Source organism: Amphiprion ocellaris, chromosome 12, assembly GCF_022539595.1.
Source record: "Amphiprion ocellaris isolate individual 3 ecotype Okinawa chromosome 12, ASM2253959v1, whole genome shotgun sequence".
Lineage (NCBI taxonomy): Eukaryota > Metazoa > Chordata > Actinopteri > Pomacentridae > Amphiprion > Amphiprion ocellaris.
In genome coordinates, this window is record NC_072777.1 from 6,150,162 (window position 1) to 6,176,302 (window position 26,141).

The 26,141-nt window shown below is 38.1% G+C and overlaps 2 protein-coding genes across 2 annotated transcripts in view; both read left to right on the top strand.

Moving 5' to 3' along the window:
- Window positions 1-1,162: 1,162 nt before the first annotated feature.
- Window positions 1,163-11,369, top strand: LOC111566665 (visual system homeobox 2-like). Its single transcript, XM_035946870.2, has 5 exons — window positions 1,163-1,714; window positions 2,278-2,365; window positions 3,561-3,684; window positions 7,913-8,093; window positions 9,488-11,369. The coding sequence occupies exons 1-5, from the start codon at window positions 1,285-1,287 to the stop codon at window positions 9,826-9,828; spliced, it is 1,164 nt and encodes a 387-aa protein (XP_035802763.2). The 5' UTR covers window positions 1,163-1,284; the 3' UTR covers window positions 9,829-11,369.
- Window positions 11,370-13,133: 1,764 nt separating this feature from the next.
- The window catches only part of LOC111566658 (acetyl-coenzyme A synthetase 2-like, mitochondrial), a 30,583-nt gene continuing 17,575 nt past the window's right edge, over window positions 13,134-26,141 (top strand). The window contains exons 1-8 of the mRNA XM_023267368.3: window positions 13,134-13,543; window positions 14,647-14,743; window positions 14,812-15,011; window positions 16,801-16,976; window positions 17,947-18,099; window positions 19,559-19,706; window positions 21,572-21,709; window positions 23,936-24,028. Of these exons, the coding sequence (XP_023123136.2) occupies window positions 13,252-13,543; window positions 14,647-14,743; window positions 14,812-15,011; window positions 16,801-16,976; window positions 17,947-18,099; window positions 19,559-19,706; window positions 21,572-21,709; window positions 23,936-24,028 (1,297 nt within the window). The 5' untranslated portion in view covers window positions 13,134-13,251. The remainder of the gene's footprint in view (window positions 13,544-14,646; window positions 14,744-14,811; window positions 15,012-16,800; window positions 16,977-17,946; window positions 18,100-19,558; window positions 19,707-21,571; window positions 21,710-23,935; window positions 24,029-26,141) is intronic.

Here is a 26,141-nt window from a genome sequence, read left to right on the forward strand (position 1 = left end):
AAACGTTTAGTGCGCAAACCTAATTAGAATATGCAAATGAGAGGAGGGTGAGTTATGTGGGACGTTGGGGTGAAGCTGGAGTCTAACGGATCAATCCCTTTACTTCAAATAAGAAGCTGAATTGATTAATTAACTCATTTAGATGTGGCTTCTTAAATTTGACCCCTGAATGTTGTTTTTTTTTGTGTGCGTTTCTTTGGTGGAAATGTGTCCATATTTTTGTTGGCACAAAGATAAAATAAACCTGCAGAGCTGAGCAACTGATTTAATTATCTTTATATACTCGAATTATTAGGTCAATTAATGGAGGCATTTTGGTGAGTGAAATTATAGTTTTAAGAAATTAGGAGCAATTTCGTGGCCTCCAAATTAGACTTTTTTGTGCGTAAAATGTATATTTTACGCACGTATATTGTACATGCATGTATATTTTACGGCTATAAAATTAAGCCATATTTGAGCAAAAATGCCTTTAAATAATAGTTCTGAGGAGATAGAACTAATTCTTAGCTAGAATTGGTTTTAGTTCTTACACAATATGACTAATAGAAGCCTTACAAGTCAAATAATCTATTTTTAAAACACAGTTTTATCCAAATTGCTTTGTTTTTCTCCAGTTTCGGTTTCTGTTATACTTTTTGGTGATTTAGAGGTAAATCTGTCTAAACTGCGCAACTTCTAAATTTCAACAGTTTGAATGCGAGCAAATGTGCTGGAAATTAAGATTTCCTCGACTTGAGGGATTTATTCGGCTGATTGGATGTTTGACTCCAGGATCAGATGAGCAGCGACTGAAGCATGAAGAGTTTCAGTGAAAGCCAAGTTCTTTCACTTATTCGTTTTTTAAAACCTAATTTTAGCAACTTTGACTTTAAGTTTAACCAAAACAATACGAGAAAGTGGCCAAATGTATTTTCAAATAATGTTATAAACTCTGATATAAACGTGACTCTCAAGTAATGAACCTTTTTCTGGTTCCTGCTGGTTGATGGTCACAAAATCGGATTTATCTGGGAAACATTTAAAGCAAATCCATCCATATCTTGAGCACTTTCCTCCCAGAAATGCAGGTGTTGTGGTTATTTTGTCACATTGAACTGCTTTATCTAACAAAGCTTCATGGAGCTGTCAGTGGCCCCTCCTGTGATTGGCTGCCGCCTGTTGCCTGTCGGATAAAAAGCGCAGCGGAGAAGCGCGCACAGATAAAGACGAGCATCTCTGCTCAGCGCACCGGGGAATCCAGCTTTTAATCTCTTTGGAAAGAAAAAGTGGAATCCCGCCGCCATGACGGGGAAGGAGGGAGCTGTGCTTTCAGACACCGAGAATAAACAGAAATCAGCCTCGCACACCACCGTGAACCACGCCGGCTCCCAGCAGCCGGCCCCGGGCTGGAAGATGGCCCCCACCGTGCAGCGGCGCACCGGCTTCGGCATCCAGGAGCTGCTCGGCCTCAACAAGGAGCCGCCGGCGGCGCCGAGGCGGCCGCTGGAGGCTCTGCCGCACAGAGCGCACGTCCTGGCGGCCCGGTCCGCTCTGGGCCACGGCGGGCTCGGGGTCGGCATGGGTTTGCTGGGACCGGAGGGAATACACTCGTTTTACAGCCAGCCCGCTTTTCTGGAAGTGCTGTCAGAGGCGCAGAATGTGCACCTGCAGCCGCTGCACAGGACGGCGCACATGGACGCACAGATGGATGCGCAACACTCCGCCAGCTCCGGTGAGAAATAAAACATCTTTTAACTCGTTTGTTGAGGATTCTCATGCAGCTGATTACTTCCCAGTCAACAGAATATTATAATGTAGAATATTACTCACATTTGTGGCTGATTTATTCATTCAGGAGACATGGAACGAAATAATTTCTTGCGCTCAAACAGACAAAAAGTGCAAGTGTCTGATTAAAAGTAAAATTGCGCAAAATAGATTAGAAGTGTTTATTACTTATTTTAAACAAAAATGTAAAAACAGATTCAACACGGCAAGAATAAAGGCCTTCATATTTCATTTTATATTATTTTAATCCAACTGTGGTGAAGAGAATCTAAAAATAACAAGAAAAATGTTTACATTTTTATGTTTTCATTTGGGAACGAATCTGTGCGCAAGAATTAAACAAACATTTTAAATCCAGAAAGAATAGCAGTTAGAAAGATGGGATTATTTTTGCATTCTTTATTCGTCTCCATCTTAATATTTATCACTAATATGTTAAATATTTTGAATTTAGAGCTGCAGATATTCTCCTATATTCAGTTTTTTTCCATCGATGTTTCCTCGCAGATTCCGATGATCTGAGCTCCTCCGGCGACCAAAAATTCTCCAAATCCTCCATGAGTCAGAGCAAGAAGAGGAAGAAAAGACGACACAGGTGAAAACACAAACGATAAAATAAAAGAAAGTCGTGGAAATATTATTATACAAATGATTTTTTTATATTATAAAATGATGACAAACCTGTTAGGCCTAAACAAAAGACCTTTTAATCCCATTTAATCTGTCATTAACAGTGTGTGGTTTTATTCTATTTAATATGGTCTCAGACTGGAATTTGTTGGACAAAAACGGACAGGATTGCTGGGATTTTTCTTGCTTTAATTCCAAAATGTACATTTTTTTCGTTAGGAATAAAAATGCGAAGAAGAAAAAAAAGCTTACCCCCCCCCTTCTCTTTTTAATTTGTGACAAACAGACATGAATACTGTCATCTTCCAGTAGTTTTAGACAGTTTATAAAATAGTATTTGTTTCATGAGAGGGGGAATTAAAAGAAATCCCATTTTACTGGATTGTAGCATTTGGTGCAGTGGAAAATTAAAGGTTCCTTTTAGTTTCTGTTGCCTAAACTGAAAATAAATGTCAGAAAACTGAATATTTTCAATCTGCCATGTTTATGTAGCGTTATATTTTTAGAAAAATGCCTTTCAATTGCATGAATTGAGATAATTGATTAAAAAAAAACATAAAATGAATGCAATCATAGATAGATAGATATGTTATATTAGTCAGAGAAATAGAAATAAGGTGCCAAAAATGCTGATAATTACAGAAAAGGTGAAAAAAATTGTTTGTATTTGCATAAAATAGAGTATTAAAAAAGTACAAAATGTCATTTAAAACACCCTACATTGCCTTTAAATGGATAAATTGAGGTGATTAATAAAAATATAGAGGAAAATAAATGTAAAACACAAAATGAATGCAATCATAGATAGATAGATAGATAGATAGATAGATAGATAGATAGATAGATAGATAGATAGATAGATAGATAGATAGATAGATAGATAGATAGATAGATAGATAGATAGATAGATATTTTATCCACCCCACACATATATTAGAGAAATAAAAATAAGGCGCCAAAGATGCTGATATTTATAGAAAAGGTGCAAAATTAGTTTGTATTTACAATGAAATAGAATATTAGTACAAAATATGTGAAGTTCTGTTTGCTATTGCTTTCATTAATGACTAAAATGCAGCTAAAGATGTGATTTTCAGGCTGCGATGAACAGCATCTGAAGCTTATTCATCCTCCTGTCCTCTCATTTGTTTTGCATGCAGAACCATCTTCACGTCCTTTCAGCTGGAGGAGCTGGAGAAAGCCTTCAATGAAGCTCACTATCCAGATGTTTATGCCAGAGAGATGCTCTCCATGAAGACCGAGCTGCCAGAGGACAGAATACAGGTGAGTGTAGATATAAAGATGATTCCAGGACTGGAGGGCAATTTACATAAAATTTCAAATAATCCAAAATACTTAAACATGCAGTTGTTGTGTAAATTAATTTATCCTGAGACCAAATGTAAAAAAAACTAAAAGAATGTTTGAAAATATTTTTAAATTTACCAAATAAGTCTGGAGTTCCCCCTAAAATGACATTTTTCTCTTGTCCCACCCCCCTGATGTCCAAATTGAATCTAAAATAAAACAGTTAAAATGGAATTTAAATCTCCTTTTTTGGTATTATTTTTTCATTGATGTCTCCTGTAATTATGAGAACATTTTTTAATCAATGTAATATTTTAAATAATAATTATTATACATGGAATGTGTGTCCCACAACAACCCTGCTGATGACGTTTTTGTAGCTTTGTGTCTCATTTTTGTCATTTTGTGTGTCATTTTTGTCATTTTGTGTTGTTTTTCTCATTTTCTGTCTTGTTTTTGTCGTTTTGTGGCTCTTTTTTGTCGTTTTGTGTCTCGTTTTTTTCATTTTGTCTCATTTTTGTCATTTTTGGTCTCATTTTTGTCGTTTTGTGTCTCAACGTTGTCATTTTGTGTCTCATTTTTGATGTTTTGTGTCTTGTTTTTGTCATTTTGTGTCTCATTTTGTCTCTTGTTTGTGTCAATTTATGTCTAGTTTCTGTCGATTCGTGTTTTGTTTTTGTCATTTTGCGTCTCGTTTTTGTTGCTTTCTGTCTCGTTTTTGTCGTTTTGTGTCTCATCTTTGTTGTTTTGTGTCTCGTTTTTGTTGCTTTGTGTCTCATTTTTGTCATTTTGTGTCTCATTTTTGACATTTTCTGTCTCGTTTTTGTTGCTTTGTGTCTCTTTTTTTGTTGTTTTGTGCCTTGTTTTTGTCATTTTGTGTCTCGCTTTTGTAATTTTGTGTCTCATTTTTCTTATTTTGTGTCTCATTTTTCTCATTTTGTGTCTCATTTCTATTGTTTCATGTTTCATTTCTGTCGTTTTGTGTTTTGTTTTTTGTTTTTGTTATCAACATCATCAAACATTTTTCCTATAGAATGAGTAGAGCAAAGCTATGTCCTCTCTTCTATTTTTCATATTTTCAGAACATTGTCAGCCTTGATTGAATGTCTCACTCTACCTCATATTATCAGGATCAGACTAATTCTTTGGACTGTTTTCCATCAGTCAGTTTGTCCTCTTGGTCAGCAGTAACAGCAGCTAAATATCTAGCTTCTACTGCTGAGAAAAAGATCACATTAGCATGGATTAGCAACCCTGTTACTGTGATTAGAGTAGGGTTAGCAAACAACACAGAAAACATGGAATAAAAATGCTACCATTGATGTATAAGCTGAGCCAATCAAGGCTTTGATAGTTTATTACCTATTATTGATGAATATGGAGCAGAAAATTGTAAAAAAGAAGGTTTATTTATCAAAAATGTTGAAACCCAAATGTCCTCCAATTCTGGAATGACCCATATCTTCAGTTCTGAATCAAAGAGGTGCATTTATCACCTATAAACCTGCTCAAATGAGGGAGAATATAATGTAGAGATTTCCTGCAGTGTGTGAGCATCAGGTCGAAGGTGAAATGACTTTTTTTTTGATGCACATGAAGATGTCCTCCTCAGTGCTTTTTCACATTAGCAGCCAATTCGCCCTCGGTACTGTAATTAGTTAATAGAGGAGAACTTCCACCCACCGTCTCTGGGAGGAGGCGGCTGAAAATGAAATGATAACTACATAGAAATTAATTAGCGGAGGTCAGCGGCTGAGCAGAGGGCCGCTCTGGCTGCTATGAGCATTTTAATTTCCCGTGATATTTGAGCGCCGGTCTCCCATCGACCAGGACTGGAAATTAACTTATTTTTCAATCAGCCTCTGTGGCCCCCTCGGGTCACCACAGACACACACACACACAGACACACACACGCAGACACACACACACACACACACACACACACACACACACACACTGCTGCTGCTGTCAAAAAGCATGATTGCTCATCTGGGGCCCATCTTTTTATGAGATGGAGGTTATCGTCAGATCTACCTGAATGGCTTTCCAGGCCCCGGCTTTGATCGTTTTTAATTCCAGGTCTGCAAAACACACACACACACACACACACACACATGCACACACACTACACAATCTCATCCTGCCTCCTCGGCCATTTTAGGATGCTCATTTTTCCCTGTTTTCCTCATCCATATTCACAAGTGTGCAGAGACCATTACAAGGTCTGGGCTTGCTGGAAATCAATTCAGGCACTTGAGGAGCCAGAAGCAGGATAAATGCTGCTCAGACAACTGATGGAAGACAATATATTCTACAGATGAAGCAATGAGGGAAATATTAAGCATCGAGTCCACATGTCACAGACTTATTCTGCACAGTTCTCACATTCTGAGGCGCCACCAGATGGATGTGAGCAAGCAGACTAATGGAAATAAGCTTTAAAAAAAAAAAAAAAAAAACACAGACTTCCACAGAAACAACCAGCAGATGTCATTATTCCTCTGATGTTTATATTCTAGTCCTTGAAATTGAAGAGTTAAAAAAGCTGTGGTGAAATGACAGGGAGGCTTCATAATGGAGAGAACAGGGCTGTCAGATTCTTTCTAGTTCAGGTTCAACATTCAGCCCAATTTGATCTCAAGTGACCATTAAAATCAGAGCATAATAACCGATAAATAACCACAACTTCAATTTTTCCCTTTTGTTTTAGTGCAAAAAAAGTGCATTCTGACAATATTCACATTGAAGGAATTATCTTTTTATAAAACATTATGAACAACCTGAAATTTCTTCAGAAAACTTAATTTAATTTCAACAATAATATGCTTCAGTTTATCATTTAACCCTCTGGTTGTCCTCATTTGTGGGCACCAAAAAATATTGTTTCCTTGTCTGAAAAACCTCCCCCACAAATTCAGCAAAAAAAAATTCCCAAATTTCTGAAAATTTGCAAAACCTTCAGGAAGAACTGCCTTAATTCTTGGTGTCCTACTTTCAACAAGGTGCTGGAAACATTCCTCAGAGATTTTGCTCCATATTGACATGATAGCATCACACAGTTGCTGCAGATTTGTCAGCTGAACATCCATGATGCCAATCTCCCGTTTCACCACATCCCAAAGGTTCTATTGGATTGAGATCTGGTGACTGTGGAGGTCATTGGAGTACAGTGAACTCATTGTTATGTTCAAGAAACCAGTTGGAGATGATTTGAGCTTTGTGACATGGAGTATTATCCTGCTGGAAGTAGCATCAGAAGATGGTCCACTGTGGTCATAAAGGGATGGACATGGTTAGCAACAATACTCAGGTAGACTGTGGAGTTTAAACCATGATCAGTTGGTACTAAGGGGCCCAAAGTGTGCCAAGAAAATATCCCCCACACCATTACACCACCAGCAGCAGCCTGAACTGTTGATACAAGGCAGGATGGATCCATGCTTTCATGTTGTTTACACCAAATTCTGACCATCTGAATGTTGCAGCTGAAATGGAGACTCATCAGACCAGGCAACATTTTTCCAATCTTCTATTGTCCAATTTTGGTGAACCTGTGCCAATTGTATCCTCAGTTTCCTGTTCTTAGCTGACAGAAGTGACACCTGGTGTGGTCTTCTGCTGCTGTAGTCCATCTTCTTCAAGGCTGGATGTGTTGTGTGTTCAGAGATGGTATTCTACATTTGTTGGTTGTAACCAGTGGTTATTAGAGTTCCTGTTGCCTTTCTATCATCTCCAACCAGTCTGTCCATTCTCCTCTGACCTCTCACATCATCAAGGTATTTTGTTCCACACAACTGCTGCTCACTGGATATTTTCTCTTTTTGGGATCATTCTCTGTAAACTCTAGTGATGGTTGTGTGTGAAAATCCCAGTAGATCAGCAGTTTGTGAAATATTCAGACCAACAACCATGCCACGTTCACTTAAATCCCCTTTCTTCCCCATTCTGATGCTCGATTTGAGCATCAGAATGGGGCAAGTTGTCTTGACCACGTCTACATGTCTAAAGTTGCAGCCATGTGATTGGCTGATTAGCTATTTGTGCTAACAAGCTATTGAACAGGTGTACCTAATAAAGTGGCTGGTGATGCTTTTGAGAACAGTTTTCTCATGTCAAACTGAAGCTGAGATAGCAGTGGTTTAAAGTGATGTTTTGCTCCTTTCAGACTGTAGCTGGACTCATTGTGTGACCTTCTTGTTTTCAGGTGTGGTTTCAGAACCGCAGAGCCAAGTGGAGGAAGAGAGAGAAGTGTTGGGGTCGCAGCAGCGTGATGGCAGAGTACGGTCTGTACGGAGCGATGGTCCGACACTCCATCCCCCTGCCGGAGTCCATCCTCAAGTCAGCCAAGGACGGCATCACGGACTCCTACGCTCCCTGGCTACTGGGTGAGCAAGAGAAGAAACAATATACTGTAGGAGAGTTCTGCTTTTGTCACAGAAGCAGGGAAGCCATTTTTTAAAAAATCCGCTGTTAGAAAAGAGCCCTCATCTGTCATTTTAGTCCCCTCTGTGCAACAGAATCAACTCCTTTCTCACATCTCTCCTGAGATTTCAACCCAGACGACTTCTAATGAATCATCCTCTGTCACTGAAAATGGTTAAAGCAAACATAAAATGTTTTAACCCTCGTATCGTCCTGCAGGTCAAAACTGACCTGTTTTAAAGTTTGAAAATGTGGGAAAAATATTTTCACAATGAAAGTTCTGATGTTCACATTTTCAACATTTTTGGGAAATCTTTGAAAATTTTTTGATGGAAAAAAAAGTTAAAAATGTTTCTTAAGAACATTCACAAAAAAATCAACCAAAATCCAGCAAAATTCACTAGATTTTGGTTGATTTTTTTGTGAATGTTCTTAAGGAAAATATCAAAAGTTTTACTGATATATAGGTAATCACTTTAAATATTTTTAGGATTTTTTTTGGAAGATTTTTACTCATTTTTTGAAAATATTTACAATAATTTTCTTGCCAAATTTGGAGGATTTTTAAAATAAAACTTTTAAGGGAAACTTTTAAGGAATTATTGGAATTTTCTTCCCGAAGGTTTTGCAAATTTTCAGAAATTTGGGGAATTTTTCCTCTGAATCTTTGTTTTTTTTTTTCAAGACAAGGAAGCAATATTTTTTGGTGCCCATAAATGAGGACAACGGGAGGGTTAAAACCCACATCTTAACCCATTCTGTGTAAAGGAGCTACTAAAAAATGTTTCTTTTTCTCACAATTTTCTTATTTGGCTGAAAAATTCTGCATGGGAATAAACTAAAACTGCAGCTTCCAAACCACATGTGGCTAAAATTTAAAAATAAGCCTCTTTTTTCAACAATAATACAAAAACTGAAGAGTTTTCCAGGTTTTTCTGATTGTATTCTAAGATTAAACTGGATTCTCAGTGTTAAGCCTGACTCGCATCAGGAGCCAATAAAGGCATCAGCATGTCATTAAAATGTAGCTGTCAATACGGAGATAATCCCACTTCATCAGGACAGATTAGAGCAAATCTCCTCCCGCGCCTCGTGTCAATCGATTCGTTTAAATCATTTAGGTGAGTCTAATTGAATAAGAGCTGCTAGATTCACCCATTTATACCTCTTCATCCTCTTCCACACTCTTTTTCAATGTCAAACACTGCAGTACGTGACGAAATATCACTTAAATGACTTTTTTCAAGGATAAAATCAATTTAATTCACTAAATTATTATATTATATACATCAGTAGTGTCAAAGTCAGCCCCTAAATGAGAACAACAGGGTTAAATGAAACTGTTTTTTTCATGCAGGGATGCACAAGAAGTCTGTTGAAACTACACACCCGTCTCCAGGAAAAGCCGGCAGCCTGACGCCTCCACCTCCACCTGCACCTGCACCTGCACCTGCAGCACTACAGGAGAAAACGGTGGACAAAGTGCTGCAGGAGGAGCAGCAGAAGCAGAGCAAAGACACAAAGTCGCCGATTTCTAAGGAGGAGCTGAGGGAGAACAGTATCGCCGCGCTGCGAGCGAAGGCGCAGGAGCACAACGCCAAGATGCTCGGGACAGTTTCCGACAAAACGACGCACAAAGACGAGGCCGAGGATCAGGAGACGGAGCAGGAGACGGCAGAAATGGAGGAGAGTAACTGAAATGAATACAGACTGATGGTGAAAACGCCTGCAGGGCGACGTTTTGAACATTTCTCACAGGCAGGAGTTTTGTCTTATTGGTTGAGTTGAACCTTAATACATGCATTTAAACTGCAATCACACCTCTAAGAAGTTCATCAACTGAACTGATCACATCATTTCTGCCTGTTTGATCTAAGAAATGTACTACCATTTAAAAGTATGGGGTCACTTAGAAATGTCCTTATTATTGGAAGAAAAGCAGTTTTTTTCAGTGAATATAACATTAATCAGAAGTACAGTCTAGACATTGTTAACCCTTAAATACACGACTGATTGGACCCTACATTCTTCCATAAGTGGGTTAAAAATGACTCATTTATAAGAATCAATGTGTTTTTATACCATTTTTGTCATTTCGTTTAAGAATAATAATTGTTTGTATTATATTTCTGTCCACACAAGAATGATGTCATGTTTGAAATATGCTTATTTTTCACTTTTTAACAGATTTTGAGCGTTTTCATAATTGGAAAAAGAAGAATAATACACAGAGCATCAATAGAAGAATGTCAACATCCATTATGTTGACATTTCTCCACTTTTTCGTCCAACTGCTGCTGCTCTCCATCCCTCCAAGTTTGTGCATCACCTCTTGTATGATGTTATCAGTGATAAAAAGCTTGGGGTAGTAATACAAATATTACAATTTCTTAAGAAGTATTAAAGGTAGCTTAAAAATTTAAAAGGAATGCTATGAAAAACATGTTTTTTGAAGAATAGCTGGAAAATGAAATGATAAAAACTTTTCAATGCAAAGATATTGCAGGAAAACGACCTCATTTATGCATCTAAGGGTTAATGTGGTAAATGACTATTCTAGCTGGAAACAGCTGATTTTTAATGGAATATCTCCATAGGGTTACAGAGGAACATTTCCAGCAACCATCACTCCTGTGTTCTAATGCTACATTGTGTTAGCTAATGGTGTTGAAAGGCTAATTGATGATTAGAAAACCCTTGTGCAGTTATGTTAGCACATGGATAAAAGTGGGAGTTTTCATGGAAAACATGAAATTGCCTGAGTGACCCCAAACTTTTGAACCGTAGTGTAAAGTCGACCAAAACTTAATCCTGTCTGGGTGGAGGCTCAAGCACAGAAACAGATGTTCTGACATGGAGCTGCATTAGAATATATATAAATATATTTATTTTCTTTAAGATGCAGAGTTAACTGTGACATGGCAGCTTTTATACGCAATAAAAGAAACACCTTTATTTCAGATAAATGGAGCCGAGAAGTGGATTTTTATCTGCTAATAAGGAGTGTTTTTTGACGTCTGATAGATTATAAACCGGAAACTCTCACTGGTACGACTACAAATCCTGTGAAAAAGAAGTTAAAACTGTTTCTTCCGGGTGTACAAACAATTACGCTGTACATATTGAAAATGTCCATTAGTCAGTCCTGTACTATGATGTATAGAAAACACCAATTATGTTTGTCTCTGTATAAATGTAAGTGTAGTCTAATTAAAAGTTATACTGATATTTAAAATGCACCTGAATGCTTTTGTCGCCTCACTGTGATAGTAGATGTAATAAGATAATAAATACAGGGTTAAACTGAAGCGGAAATAAGCAGCAGGGATTAAATTAAACTCTTTATCTGTAGGTTATGAGTTAAGACATGCAAAACTGTTCAATGCTGAACTGTGATGAAATGCAAATTTTAAAATCTTTTAAATCTGTAGATCTAACATTGAATCAACACCAGATATTCTGAAGGAAAAACTGAACTAAAACTGTAATTTATATTTAGATTTATAATAAATCTAATCACACCTGAACCATAGTCACTGCTTTAAATGCTCAGTAAGTTAATTTGTGCTCCATAAAACCTGCAATTAGATGAGATGAAGAATGTTTTTAGGTAAGATAAGGAAGAAATACACTGCCTGTCCAAAAAAAAGTTGCTACCTGGATTTAACTAATATGTAAGAACCTTCCATTGGATAATTACTACAGTGATGAATACGTTTCAGCTGCAACAACTTATTTAACTCTAGCTGATGCAGTGAGGAGCTTCTCATTTCTGAAACAATCATGTTGGAAGACATATCCTGTGGTCATGGAAATTATGTTAATTTGTCTCAGTAGGGACAAATTATTGGCCTGCATCAAGCAAAGAAAACAACTAAGGAGATTTCTGAAACTACTAAAATGAGGTTGAGAACCGTCCAACGTATTATTAAAACCTGAAGGATAGTGGAGAACCATCATCTTGGTGGAAGAAATGTGGTTGGAACAAACTCTTAGATGATCGTAGGACATCAACAGTAGAACTCACAGCTATGTTTAATAGTGAAAGTAAGAACAATGAGAAGGGAACTCAAATGACTGAGACTAAACAGCTGTAGCTCTAAGAAAACCACTGATCAGTGAAGCTAATCAGAAAAAAAGGCTTCAGTTTGCTGTGGAGTATAAAGATTGGACTCTGGAGCAATGAAAGAAGGTCATGTGGTCTGATGAGTCCAGATTTACCCTGTTCCAGAGTGATGGGGGCATCAGGGTAAGAAGAGAGGCAGATGAAGTGATGCCCTCATCATGGCTAGTGTCTACCACCCTGTGGGGGTTAGAGTTATGATCTGGGGTTGATCAGGTTGAAAACTTTGATTTTACTAGATATTATCTGTAAGCAAAACAGGAAATCTATAAGATGAAAGCTTAAATTTTTTTTTCCTGAATATACTTTTTTTTTCAAATGACATATTTGGAAAATTTTAATATCTCTTGCTCATTTAAACATAGTAAAAAAATATTTTGCTGTGAAATGTTGTAAAATAACTTTATTTCCATTTTTGGCCGTTTTTAGTGCTAAAATATGGAATATTTCTTTTATTTTTCTTTGAACTTACTTGGCATTATCAGCAGTTTCACAGAAAAAATCTCTACAATACCAGTAAAGCTGCAATATTTTTTTTTTTACAGTGTACGCCTTAAGACGTCTAACTGGAATCTTTAACTCCTCATTTTAGATGTAAATAAGCAACAGATGACATTTTAAATGATCGATTTCGTGTATTCATGTTTTTGTTTTGTTTTAAGATCAGTTAAACCTAAATCTTACATTTATCCCAAATTATTGTTCAGAACAGGTAAGCTTTTTATGTCTTAAAACGTCTGGAGGAGCTTTTCAATTAACCTTATTCGTGCATTTTATAATCCTGCCTCTTGCTGCAGCTCTCCAAGAAAAAACAAAAAGTGTCGGCGCATTTGCTTTGTAACCGCCCTTTAACGCATCACTCGTCAAGCCCTTCCTCTCCGGGGTTTCCAAGTTTTCCTCTTCACTTAAGTCGAGCAGGGGTAATCTCCCAAACAGCTGAATAGTGTGAACTTTTATTGAAATGTTCTGTAAACGTGTTTCAGAGTCTTTCTGACGGGATGTGGCTGCGCTGCGGATGCGCTGCGTCTTTACGCGTCTTGGCGTCTCCTCTCCGGGTTCTGGGGCTCCGGAGATGCAACACGGCGGCGTTCATGCCGGAGTCTACCGGCTTTGGAGGAGTGTCGGGTCGCTCGGGGCTGCAGGAGTTCTCCGTCTCCAGCAGTGAGAGCTTCTGGGCCGCCGTGGCGCGTCACAGACTGAGCTGGATCCGTCCTTTTACCGCCGTGCAGGACTGCGACCTGAGCCGAGGCAGGATCCGCTGGTTCGAGGGAGGAAAGCTGAACGTGTCTGGTGAGATCATCTGTTGTTTGTTCATAGAAAGCGAAAGCATCACACACCACTTGCTGTCATCACATCCAAACAGTGCCACTCATGGTGCGTTCATGGCACTGTTTGGATCGATAGTGGCGGTTCTAGACAAGCTGGGGCCAGAGTTTAATCACAATGACATTTAAAAACTTATATTTTACTTTATAAGTGAAAAATCTTAATACACAAAAAATCCCAACTTAGTTTTAAATATGTCTGAAATATTATATGGTCTAGATTTTAGTGGTAAAGTGGTCTAACCCACAACCCAAATATAGCGTTACAGTGGTGCTTCAGTGTTAGACCATTCTACAAAACACACAACTTTGAACCCATTTTTCTCTTAAACTACAGACAGTGGGTTAGACAGCTCTGCTTCCAAACTGTTATTGTCCAAGATGCTTCAAAAAATTATCCAAAATGATTCAAAATGTGTCCAAAATGACTTGAAAATGATCCAGAATTGCAGGAAATTTTCCAGAAATTATCTAAAATGACAAACATTTGGTCACAATGACATGAAATAGTCTAAAATGACTGAAAAATGATCCAAAATCAGTCAGAATTTCTCTCAAATGATTAAAAGTGATCTAGAATAACACTAAATTTGTCCAAAATGACTTAAACATTTATTTATTTTGATTTTTTTTTTTTTTTTAACAAAAGTGCATCAACTGAAACAATGAGGTCATCAGGGCCGGTGTTGAAATGTGAAACATCAGTGGTTTGGTTTCCTGCCATTCAAAATCCACTATCACTACAGCAACAGGATACGGCTAGAAGATCCCTGGTTCGTGTCCAGGCCTTCCCAGGATCTTCCTGCATGGAGTTTCCATGTTCTCCTGTACATGTGTGGGTTTTCTTCAGGTTCTCCAGTTTCCTCTCACAGTCCATAAACATGCTGAGGTTAACTGGTGACTCTAAATTGTCTGTAGGTGTGAATATGAGTGTGATTGTTTGTCTCTATATGTAGTCCTGTGATAGACTGGTGACCTGTCCAGGTGTCCCCTGCCTTCACCCTCAGTCAGCTGGGAGAGACTCCAGAAGTGAGTAATCTCTCTGTGTTTCTTTATCTACTCATGCAGTGAACTGCCTGGACCGACACGTCCACACCTGTCCCGACAGAGTGGCTCTGATGTGGGAGCGAGATGAGAAGGGCTCAGAGGTCAGGTACACCTACAGGTGAGGTGGCTCGGGTCGGTGTTTTTGTGTTGATATTGAAGCTCCGTAGCTCATTGGTGTTTCTGCAGGGAGCTGCTGGAGATGACGTGTCGTGTGGGCAACCTGCTGCGGCGCCACGGCGTGAAGAAGGGGGATTGTGTCACCATCTACATGCCCACCTGCCCTCTGGCCGTGGCCTCCATGTTGGCCTGCGCTCGCATCGGCGCCGCCCACAATGTGGTGTTTGCAGGCTTCAGTGCAGAAGCTCTCGCAGAGAGGATCAGAGACGGTGAGATATTTCCATTTTAGAGCTGCACCACTGTTGATATTTTATGTCAACAATGGATTACATAAGGGCCACACAGCTGTTCTGTGGTCAGCACTGTCACCTTGCAGCTACACAACAGGCCAAAAGTTTGGAAACACCTTCAAGTTTTTGTTCAGAATGTCTTTCTTAAAAAGGTAAAAATAATAAAAAACAGTATGAGTTCTATGGATTTTGGGATATAATTACTGCATGATATGACTATGCTTTCATTGACATGCACCATTTTCCTCCATTTACCTTTAGATATACTCTACGATTCAAAAGTCTGAGGTCACCCAGACAATTTCACGTTTTCCGTGAAAACTCACACGTTTATTCATGTGCTAACATAACTGCACAACGGTTTTCTAATCATCAATGAGTCTTTCAACACCATTAGCTAACACAATGTAGCATTAGAACACAGGAGTGATGGTTGCTGGAAATGTTCCTCTGTACCTCTATGGAGATATTCCATTAAAAATCAGCTGTTTCCAGCTAGAATAGTCATTTACCACATTAACAATGTCTAGACTGGAGATCTGGTTTATTTAATGTTATCTTCATTGAAAAAATCTTTCAAAAATAAAGACATTTCTAAGTGAACCCCAAACTTTTGAATGGTAGTGATGCTACCAGACAATTGCTGAATAAATGTTGACAAAAGAAAAGACGGATTTAGTTTTAGAGTTTTGAGAATTTGTAAGAGCCACAACTTCAGTGCAAAAGTAAAAAAAAACAAATCATAGTTTGCATTATTCACTTTAGCTCTTTGGATTTTGAGAGTTTGCAGACAAAAATCCCAATAAATCTCAACTGTGTCTCTATAACTACTATAGAAATGTCTAGAAAGAAACAGCTGAGTGAAGAAACAAAAGTACAGATATAAATACCTGTAATTACAGAAAATCTATTCTGATGAGTGACTCTTATAATATATAATCATATTTATTTTGCTGCAAAGTACACCAATGAAAATCTCTTTTTTTTTTTTTTTTACTGCAAATCTTTTTTTTTTTTTTTTTACTACATATTTGATCTTGCATCCAAATTTTTGGCCTGTAGTGTAGAAGGTCCCCAGTTTGCGTCCTGGCCTGGGATCTTTCTGTGTGGAGTTTGCATGTTTTCCCTGTGTATGCGTGGGATTTTTTAAAAAAAGATATTGATACTGAAATGTGGGAAAAGCTTTCCTTGAATTGCCATGATGAAAAGAAAGTTACTGAGATGCTCTTCGAGACATGAAGCCTGCTTTAAGATGCTGTTAGATTAAAGGACAAGGGTCTGAAATGGGCTAACCTTGCAGTGTTTAGGTGAACAGAAACATGATTAGAAAATGAATGAGGCTGCTGGTTGTGTAAATAGTGAGTTGTTTTATGTTATGACACTGTGAGTGGGTTTAGTTTCTTCTGCTTGTGGCCAAACAATGAATTGAAGCCTCTGGAAACAACACTGATAAGATCCTGAATTCCAGTAAAGATGCAGGCTGGGGAACCAATGAATGATACCTTTCATATAAAAAAAAAACAGTTTTATTAGTTGCTAATGTACAAATATTGATCAGAGCAAATGTTTGTGAGGCTCTGTTGTCTTTAGTGGGTTTTTTTGTGACGTATTTCGAATGTTTTCCCAACTTGGTAGCTGTTGTCCATCACAGTTATCCAGTGTTTATGAAATCAGATTGACATAAAGTGATATAAAGTTGAATTAAAAGGCAAGAAAACTGTAGTGACAGTTGAATGTTTAAATTAGTTTGTTTGCTTCACATTTGCAGCTCAGTCCAGCACCGTCATCACTGTGAACCAGGGCATCAGAGGGGGTAAGATCTTAGAGCTGAAGAAGACGGTGGACACGGCGGTCCAGAGCTGTCCAACAGTACAGCAGGTGTTTGTTGCCATGAGAACAGACAGTCCGGTTGCTATGACAGCTAGAGACATCGCCATGGAGGAGGTGAGGCAGCAGAGAGCCAATCAGAACCTGAATAAAACTCAAACACAAGCATCTTTTTCTCAATAAATACCCCCAAATTGTGTCTTTTTATGATTCGATCAGCTTCTCAGATAATCAGATCAACCTCTGAAAGCTCATTCTCAACTCTGGAAACATCAGCTGACTGAACAATCTGATGTATTACTAACATCACTATGGGCTTAGTCCATTATGACGTCTCTGGTGTTAGTCATTGTGTCACGCAACAATGGAGATTTGAACATGACGCAACCTGTTGAGTAAGATCAGAACAGGTACTTCTCTGTAGTTAGATTGTTCTGTCAGTTGACAGTTTCAGCCATAAAGTTAATGTTTCTGTGCTTTCAAAAATGTTAGTTTCTCTTGTTATGTCTTTATGTCTTTCATACTTATACCGAACAGCCACAACATTAAAACCACTGACAGGTGAAGTGAATAACATTGATCGTATTGGTATTATGTGGTGTTCTGCTGGAAAACTTTGGATTTTGGCGTCCATGTTGATGAGACTTAGACACCCAAATAAACATTGTCCCAGAACAAACACACTCTTTCATGCAAATGGAAATCCTAAATGTCACTAAAGGAAAATACACCTCACCACATCGCAAAACCATCAAACAATCAGGAACATCTTGAGGAACATGACGATCACCCAAGATGTTGATTTGACCTCCAAACTTCCTAGACTCCATTCTGATCAAACATCAACAGGATGCAGTGGAACAAGTCCCACTGAACAACCCAGAGAACCCAAAGGATCCACTGCCAACGTCCTGGTCCAGACCCCATAGGACACCCTGAGAGGTCCTCTGGTCCAGGCCCAATGGTTCAGAGCATTTTTGACCACATAAGGGGACCAACACAGTATTAGGTGGTCATAATGTGAAGCCTGATTGGTGTATATTACGTGTTGTCCATCTACGTCATGCTAGTCCACTGTGTTGTGCAGGAGATGCTGAAGGAAGATGTGGTTTGTGAACCAGCTGCCATGAACAGTGAAGACACCTTGTTCCTGCTTTACACATCGGGCAGCACAGGGAAGCCTAAAGGCCTCGTCCACACTCAGGCCGGATACCTGCTGTACGCTGCACTCACACACAGGGTAAACATGACGCTCTCATTTTCATATCGCGCAATTTATAGTTGCCCATTGAGGCCTTGGACGACCAAAATGTGATCTGTAATCCAGATTCAGACCAGCTGTAGGGAAAATCTGAGTCCGGTCACAGCAGATTACATAAGAAGTTTCAGAGAAATGGTGCTTCAGTTTTTGCGTGTTGTGTTGAGTTCTAGATGTATTTTTCACTGCTCAAGTTTAAAGAGCCCACATTTAAAGAGCAAATATTGTGCTTTTTGGGTTGTCCCTTTCCTTTAGTGTGTTATATGGCTGCTTTTTTGTGCATGTAAAAGTTCTGTAGTAGTAAAATATACAAGCCTGCCAGTCGTTGTCATCATTTTCAAAATCCCCTTGACCGAGTAACTGTTTAAATGAAATCCAAACAAACCTAAGTATTTTTTTCCAATGTACTGTACAAGACCATAAAAGTTACAAAGCCCAAAGTCGACACTGATTGGAATTGATATCTCCTACTAAAAACACTGCTCCAAACCTGCCTGAAATGCCTTGTTTTTGATCCAGGATTTTCTTCAGTTACGTACACTACTCTTCAAAAAATTTGGGGTCACTTAGAAATGTCCTTATTTTTGAAAGAAAAGCCTTTTTTTCAATGAAGATAACATTAAATGAACCAGAAATCCAGTGTAGACATTGTTAATGTGGTAAATGACTATTCTAGCTGGAAACAGCTGATTTTTAATGGAAAATCTCCATAGAGTTACAAAGGAACATTTCCAGCAACCATCACTCCTGTGTTCTAATGCTACATTGTGTTAGCTAATGGTGTTGAAAGGCTAATGGACGACTAGAAAACTTTTGTGCAATTATGTTAGCACATGAATAACAGTGTGTGTGTTCATGGAAAACATGAAATTGTGTGGGTGACCCCAGACTTTTGAACGGTAGTGTGTCTACATCACAGTGTAGCACATTTGCGTACCTAGCTAGAAGGCTAAATTGGCCCAAAGATGAGCAGCTCCCTCACAGTCCACCATTTGTTTTATAGCTACAGTTGCTTTTGCAAAAGCTACATCTCTGACTTTTTCAATTTGCAAGGTAACCCTTAACCTTAAGAAGAGTTACCTTATTACTCCGCCAAGGAATGCAGCGGAGTTCTGCGATGATCAGCGTATGTTTGTCCGTCTGTCTGTCTGTCTGTTAGCAACATTACTCAAAAATGGACTAACAGATTTCAATGAAATTTTCAGGGAAGGTCAGAAATGACACAAGGACCAAGTGATCAGATTTTGGCAGCAATGTGCAGTATGAGTAATAGTTAATGAACATTAAAGCATGTAAACCTATTCTACTAGACCTCAAAATTAAAGTGATCAACTTTGAAATGTGCATAATATAGGCTCTTCAAAACAAATTAGCATTAATCGATTTCTTAAACATAACTTCAGTCACCATTCATCTCATCCATCTTCACTTTCATCCCTAGTATGTCTTCAACTACCATGACGGAGATGTGTTCGGTTGTGTGGCTGACATCGGCTGGATAACAGGACACAGTTACGGCGTTTACGGACCTTTGGCGAACGGGGGAACCACTGTCCTGTTTGAGAGCACTCCTGTTTACCCCGACCCAGGTACTGTGTGAACACCAGCAGTGTGATAGGATCTTAATAACGATAAACTGATGCTTCATGTCACCTCATATCTGAATAGGCAGTTACAAAATAGCCAAGACAAAGGTGGGATTTATTTCTGATCGTGAAGATGAAAATTTTGACTTAAACTGACTTCATAATAACTTTATTTATTTTTTTATATAGCACCCTTAAGAACAGTGTTCACAAAGTGCTTTGACAGTTAAAACATGCAACACAACAATCAAACAAGATACAGGAGATGAGTCAGAGCAGTCAGTTAAAATAACCAGTAAAAATGATAATAAATTAATTGAATAAGTAGCTAGATTAACAATCACAACCAACAAAGGAACTATGCAGTTTAAAAATTAAAGAATATGATTGAGGGTTAAGGTTAGAAATTAAAAATCAAAAAAATTAGAGAAAGAATTAGAGATGATATTAAACCAATGAACCAGGCAGCTAAAAGTAAAATAAAACAAGGAAGAATATCTAAAATAAACAGGACACAATACAAAATAGAACACTAAAAGTAAATAAAGCTAAAGGTGAACTTCACATAAAAGCAAGTCTGTAAAAGTGGATTTTCAGAAGTGATTTAAAAGAAGTTAAAGCACCATTTGAATTAAACAGATTGCAAGTTTAAGGCAAAAAGTAATTTCGAGAAAAAAAGAGACTATTATTACCTTGCCAAAGAACATGTCGGAGTTATGTGACGATCGGCGTAGGTTTGTCTGTCCGTCTGTCTGTTAGCAACATTACTCAACGACAGACAAACTGATTTGGATGAAATTTTCAGGGAAGGTCAGAAATGACACAAGGACCGATTCATTAGATTTTGGCAGTGATGCAGCTTATAGTCTGGATCCACGGATTTGTTAAAGATTTCTGCATCATTGCCAGGTAGCGGCACGGCGTCACTGTAACCATGACTACAAGTGAACGCTACGTCAGCTGCCTGCTAAAGATCACATGATTGCGATCCTACTACAAATCCACTGCTGTGGACTTATCGGGACTTTTTGGAAATGATACAAGGAACAGTTGATTAAATTGTGGGGGTGTTTCTGAGTCTCATCATTTCCCACCGCCCGCTACATACTTAGGTCACATGATTCGGTATCTGTATGTAAAATACACATGCATAACACACGCCTGTGCTCAGCGCAAGGTCATTTTGTTTGTGGGTACAGCTATATTAAATGGACACATTCTATGTTGCTGTAGTTTCTGATCATCAGTTTCTAATAAACAGACAAATGCTGCATTTCTTTTAAAAAAATGCTACATTTCTGACAATACCATATGAGGGAATGAACAGTCTTGGAGGAGTACTGCGCTCTCAGAGCTTTTCTAGTTGTATTTGTTTCCAGTGTGCATTGAACCGGATGATGATTTCATAACAAATAAAACTAATCTTGCATTGTAAACCCTCCAGATAGTCATCTATTCAGCTAAGAGCCTTTTTAAATTCCTCTAGTGGTATTATTGTAGTTGCACTCTTAAGAGTTTTAATGAAACTTTCATGTTCCATTTAAAGCATGTTGTCACACAAAACACCTTCTTGGTATTTGTATCTTTTTCAACGAGCTCCACATGCTTTTGTCTCTGTCTATGAATAACTGCTTACAGTTGAACTTGGTCATACTTTCCACACTAAAATTAGCAGCTTCTGTAAACACAGAAGCCACGACAACACTCATCATACTGTCAGTGTCTGCACCTCAGCCTTGTTATTGAAGTCTTTAGTTGTCAGGCCTCATCTCTAATATCTGATTCAGATTCAAGATCTTCAGTAATCTCTCAGCATACATTCAGACAGTTTGAACCGCTGCAGTTTAAACATATTTCCTTGTTCACAGGGAGATATTGGGACATGGTGGAGAGGCTTCAGATCAACCAGTTTTACGGGGCCCCTACAGCCATCCGCCTGCTGCTCAAGTTTGGAGACGAGTGGGTGAACAAATACGACCGCTCCTCCCTCAAAACTCTGGGCTCTGGTATGTGAAACATGATGCTCAGAGATGGTCTGAGTTTGGGGCCACCTCGTTCACATGTGTGTAGTGTTGGTCGGCTCTGCTTTTTAAGTCACGTGTTGCAGAAACAGTCTTCCAAGAAACACTGAGCTTTAAGCCAAACAGAGGATGGGCGGGTAAACGTGTAAAATACAGTCCACCACCTCCAGGTCTGGCCAGTGGAGAGGATATTCAGTCATCACTTTTACATGTTTTAGAACTCGACAGCAATACAATCCAACTGGAAAGAGGTAGCAACAGAAATGGGTTTGAGACTGATTATAGTTTTGGTACTTATACCAAACAATTATCTATCATGGTAATCGTAGAAGCTTCAGTAGAAATCAGGTGTTGGTTTCTCCTAACGTTTCCGAACACCGAACAGTTTCAGCGTAAGTATCTTCTGAAAGCAGTAACTAAGAAATGGATAGACATGGCACCAACAACCAAAGGAGAGTGGATAGCAATCATAAAGGAAACGTATAATATGGACAAACTGACCTTTTCTCCTTTAGATGATACTGATAAATGTTTTAAGTTCTGGTCAAAATGGTTAGAACATATTAATATGGACATTACATATCCATATTTTTTCCTATTTTATGAAAGGGTTAGAAGCAGAGTGGTGTAACCCACAAAAATCCCAACTGAGATTTATATAATTTCTGTAATATTTTGTGGTCTAGATTTTAGCTTCAAAGTGGTCTAACCCACAACCCAAATATGGCGTTACAGTGGCGCTTCCAATGTTAGACCATTCTTCAAAACACAAAACTTTGAGCCCATTTTTCTCATAAACTACAGAAAGTGGGTTAAACCACACAATGTAGTCATGGATGTAACAACAATAACAACAACAACTTTAAAGGTACTGCCTCTACTGTAGTGAACAATGGCTTCCTTTCTCTAGAACGGCTTTCCAGTACAGTTTCCACCCACCACACTTTGTGCTCAAATACAGCTTTTAAAGTCAATAGACTGAAAGGGACATTTGTCTCCATTACATCACTCTCACGTTAATTTGCTCCTTAAATAAGTTATATTGCATATTTGGGTTAAAATTAATACCGATTACCAAATTAATTACGATCATAATTTGTTATTTTATCAGAGACCTACATGGTCATTTCTGGTACTGATTATTAGGAATGAAGGAGATTGGTAACCAATATTTGGATCTGGTATACATTTATTGTATTTCTAATAATTAGATTAAGTTCTGTCATTTGGAATACCATTGGGTCTTAACTTCATTATTACATTAAGTAGGTTATTCTTCATAACTAATAACAATGTTGGGTACCATGGTAGGTAAAGTGGCATTTCCTGTAACTTTTGTTGGGTTTAATCCCTAATATGTAAATTACTCTGGTATAATTACACCATAAATGGCACTTTAATTTACAACATTTACACTTGTTGGGTTACTTTTGTCACACCAGTCATAATCCTTTTTACTAGAGGGTACTTTGACACAACGGCTGTTGTCTTGAACATGCTTTACAACAGAAAAATACATAAATCTTTGTATCAAAATTTAGAGTAACTCAAACTCTTAAACTTTTTTATTTAAGTTTTTTTGTGTGTTTAATTAAAAGAGAACTTCCCACCATTTATGCTGTAATGTTGATAACAATAATGGACCTGGCCGATAATCAGTTGAGATTAATGTGTTGGCATAAATATTCTAAATCGGCGTTAACCAGCTGCCAGTCACATACAGTTTGTACACAGGACACAGTACAAAGTCACATGAAAGACTAACCTCTAATGAGTGAAGTGTTTGTGTCCTGGAGTGGAGAGCTATGAGATGAATTCCTTTACTGTGAGGACACACGTGTCGCATATTTACTCAAAGTCAAGCAGCATGTCTGAGCCGTGGGTGTCCAAAGCAATGTCCAGCATACAAACCTAGAAAAACACACACACCCGTTTTCCTGGAAATGTTCCTCTGTACTCCTATGTAGATATCCCATTAAAAATCAGCTGTTTCCAGCTAGAATAGTCATTTACCACATTAATAATGTCTACACTGGATTTATGATTCGTTTAATGTTATCTTCTTTGAAAAAAATGCTTTTCTAATAAGGACATTTCTAATTGACCTTAAACTTTTGAATGGTAGTGTATATATAAAGATACACACTGGACTAAGAAAAATGTACGAAACATAACAACAATGTGATTAAAGTTGTCTATGTCTGTCTGCAGTCGGGGAGCCGATCAACACTGAAGCCTGGGAGTGGTACTACAGAGTGGTCGGGGAGGAACGCTGTCCTGTGGTGGACACCTGGTGGCAAACCGGTAACTCTCCCAAGTGTGGTGTTTATTAGCTATTTGAAACACTATTTTAAACCTGCATCAAAATGTCAGTTCAGTTATGCCAACGGATGGGATTTACGGTGCGTATTGAAAGTATTCATCCCCCTTTAATTGCGTTTCAACATTGAATATTGGTTAACTTATTTAGGGTTTTTTGACCAGAAATGACAAAAACTGCTTTTTCATTTTAAAATGAAGACAGACTTCTACAAAATAATACCAAGTAGTTAAAAACATAAAATTTCATACAACTGATTGCATAAGTATTTACCTCCTTTAAAGGAACTCATATTATTCAACACAGGTGAATATACAGTTAGTACTAATAGTCACACAGTTAGTTAAATAGAGATAATCTGAGTGCAGAGAAAGTGTCTGAAGTGACTGTGAAAGAGAGAGACTAGTGAGAGAGGCCACCAAGGTGTTTTAATAATATAATCACTAAGACACACTCACTGCACTCAGATGATCTCCGTGTGACTTCTAGCACCTGTGTTGACTTAGTTGAGTCACTTTGAAGGGTGTGCAATCATTAACCACTCATCATTAATAATTAATTTAAATGACCTTGGAGAAACTTATTTTCACTTTAGCATGAAAGAGTCTCTTTTTTAAAAGAAATTCTGCTCAAAAATGCCAGATGATTTGACTGTGATTCAGTGTTGAAAAACAACTAAACGATAAATGATGGCTGAATACTGTTTAGAGGCAATCACCTTCATAAAAACTAAACTTTTTCATCCACCTTGATGGGAAAGAACTGGTTTAGATGAGTCATTTTATTGGGCTCACGTTGTTTTTTTTCTCATACTCTGAGCCATAAAGCCTGGTTTCAGTCGCTGGTTTGCACATTTACACTCTTTCCACAAAAGGGAAGTGAAGTTCATGAACTCTTCTCCAAACAGTCACGTCTGCAGGCACTGAAACATCTTAAAGGGGAGAGCAGTCGGCTCCACCCCCCCAACTATACCAGCGTTATGTAACTTTTGTAACCGTACTTACGTGCACAGGTGCATGCATGCAAAAAAAGCGAGGGTGATTTTCAGTTCCCTCTGGACTCCAGAATGGGGCCGGATGTTTTCTTCTCAGAGTCAAACATCAGTTCAAAAACAGCACAAGAAACTAGATAGATGAACTAAATCTCAACCTTTTTATTCTGAAGATTGAATAAAATAAACCGCCGTCATTAACACAGTGTAGAAAGATAGCAGATGCACACTTCGTTTTTTTTATTACACTCATATGCAGCATTTGGCGATGTTTCAGATCACTGTTGCACCTAATTCGTCCTGTAGCTTTGAGAAAACACGTATAAATGACATATCCAAACGTGAAGCTCAGGCAGGAATAGTGTGCTGTGTCTTTTGTTAGTGATTCATGTATGTTTTGTACGAATATCGCAAAAATAATGCATCAAAAATCCCCACTGAAATAATTGGAAAGTCTGCTGGACAACTGACAAAGCCCCGCCATCTTTTAAACTGTGTAGCTCTGAAATATTTTACAGTAAAAGCTTCATTCAAAGTTTAAATAGGCTTAAAATATTGTTCATCTAAATCCGTGTTTTGAGATCTTTTACAGTTTTCATGCGGCTTAAGTTTTATGATTTTCTCGAAAATCCTGAGTTTTTGCTCTTCTATATTTTGACCAAATAATTTTACTGAAAAATTGCAGTTAACCTCATCTCCTTCTCGCAATTTATCCTCTACATGAACAATTTATACATAAAAACATAGGCATTTCTGTCCTTTTCCACCCAGTCTGACTCTCAACATATAGGACCCTAGATCAGGGGTGTCAAACTCATCTTAGTTCAGGAGCCACATTCAGCCCAATTTGATCTCATAATATAGTATTTTACTTTTAAAAAGACAAAAAAACAAGACAAAATATTACAAAAATGAGACCCAAAAGGACAAAAGTGAGAAACAAAATGACACAAAATTAGGCAAACGACACGAAACAAAACAAAAAAGAGACAAAGAATTAGACAAAGTTACGAAGCGATAAAAAAATGGACAAACGAGACAAAGAAAATGACAAAACCGTGAAACAAAATGACAAAAACAATACACAAAGCAGTGAATAAAGCAAA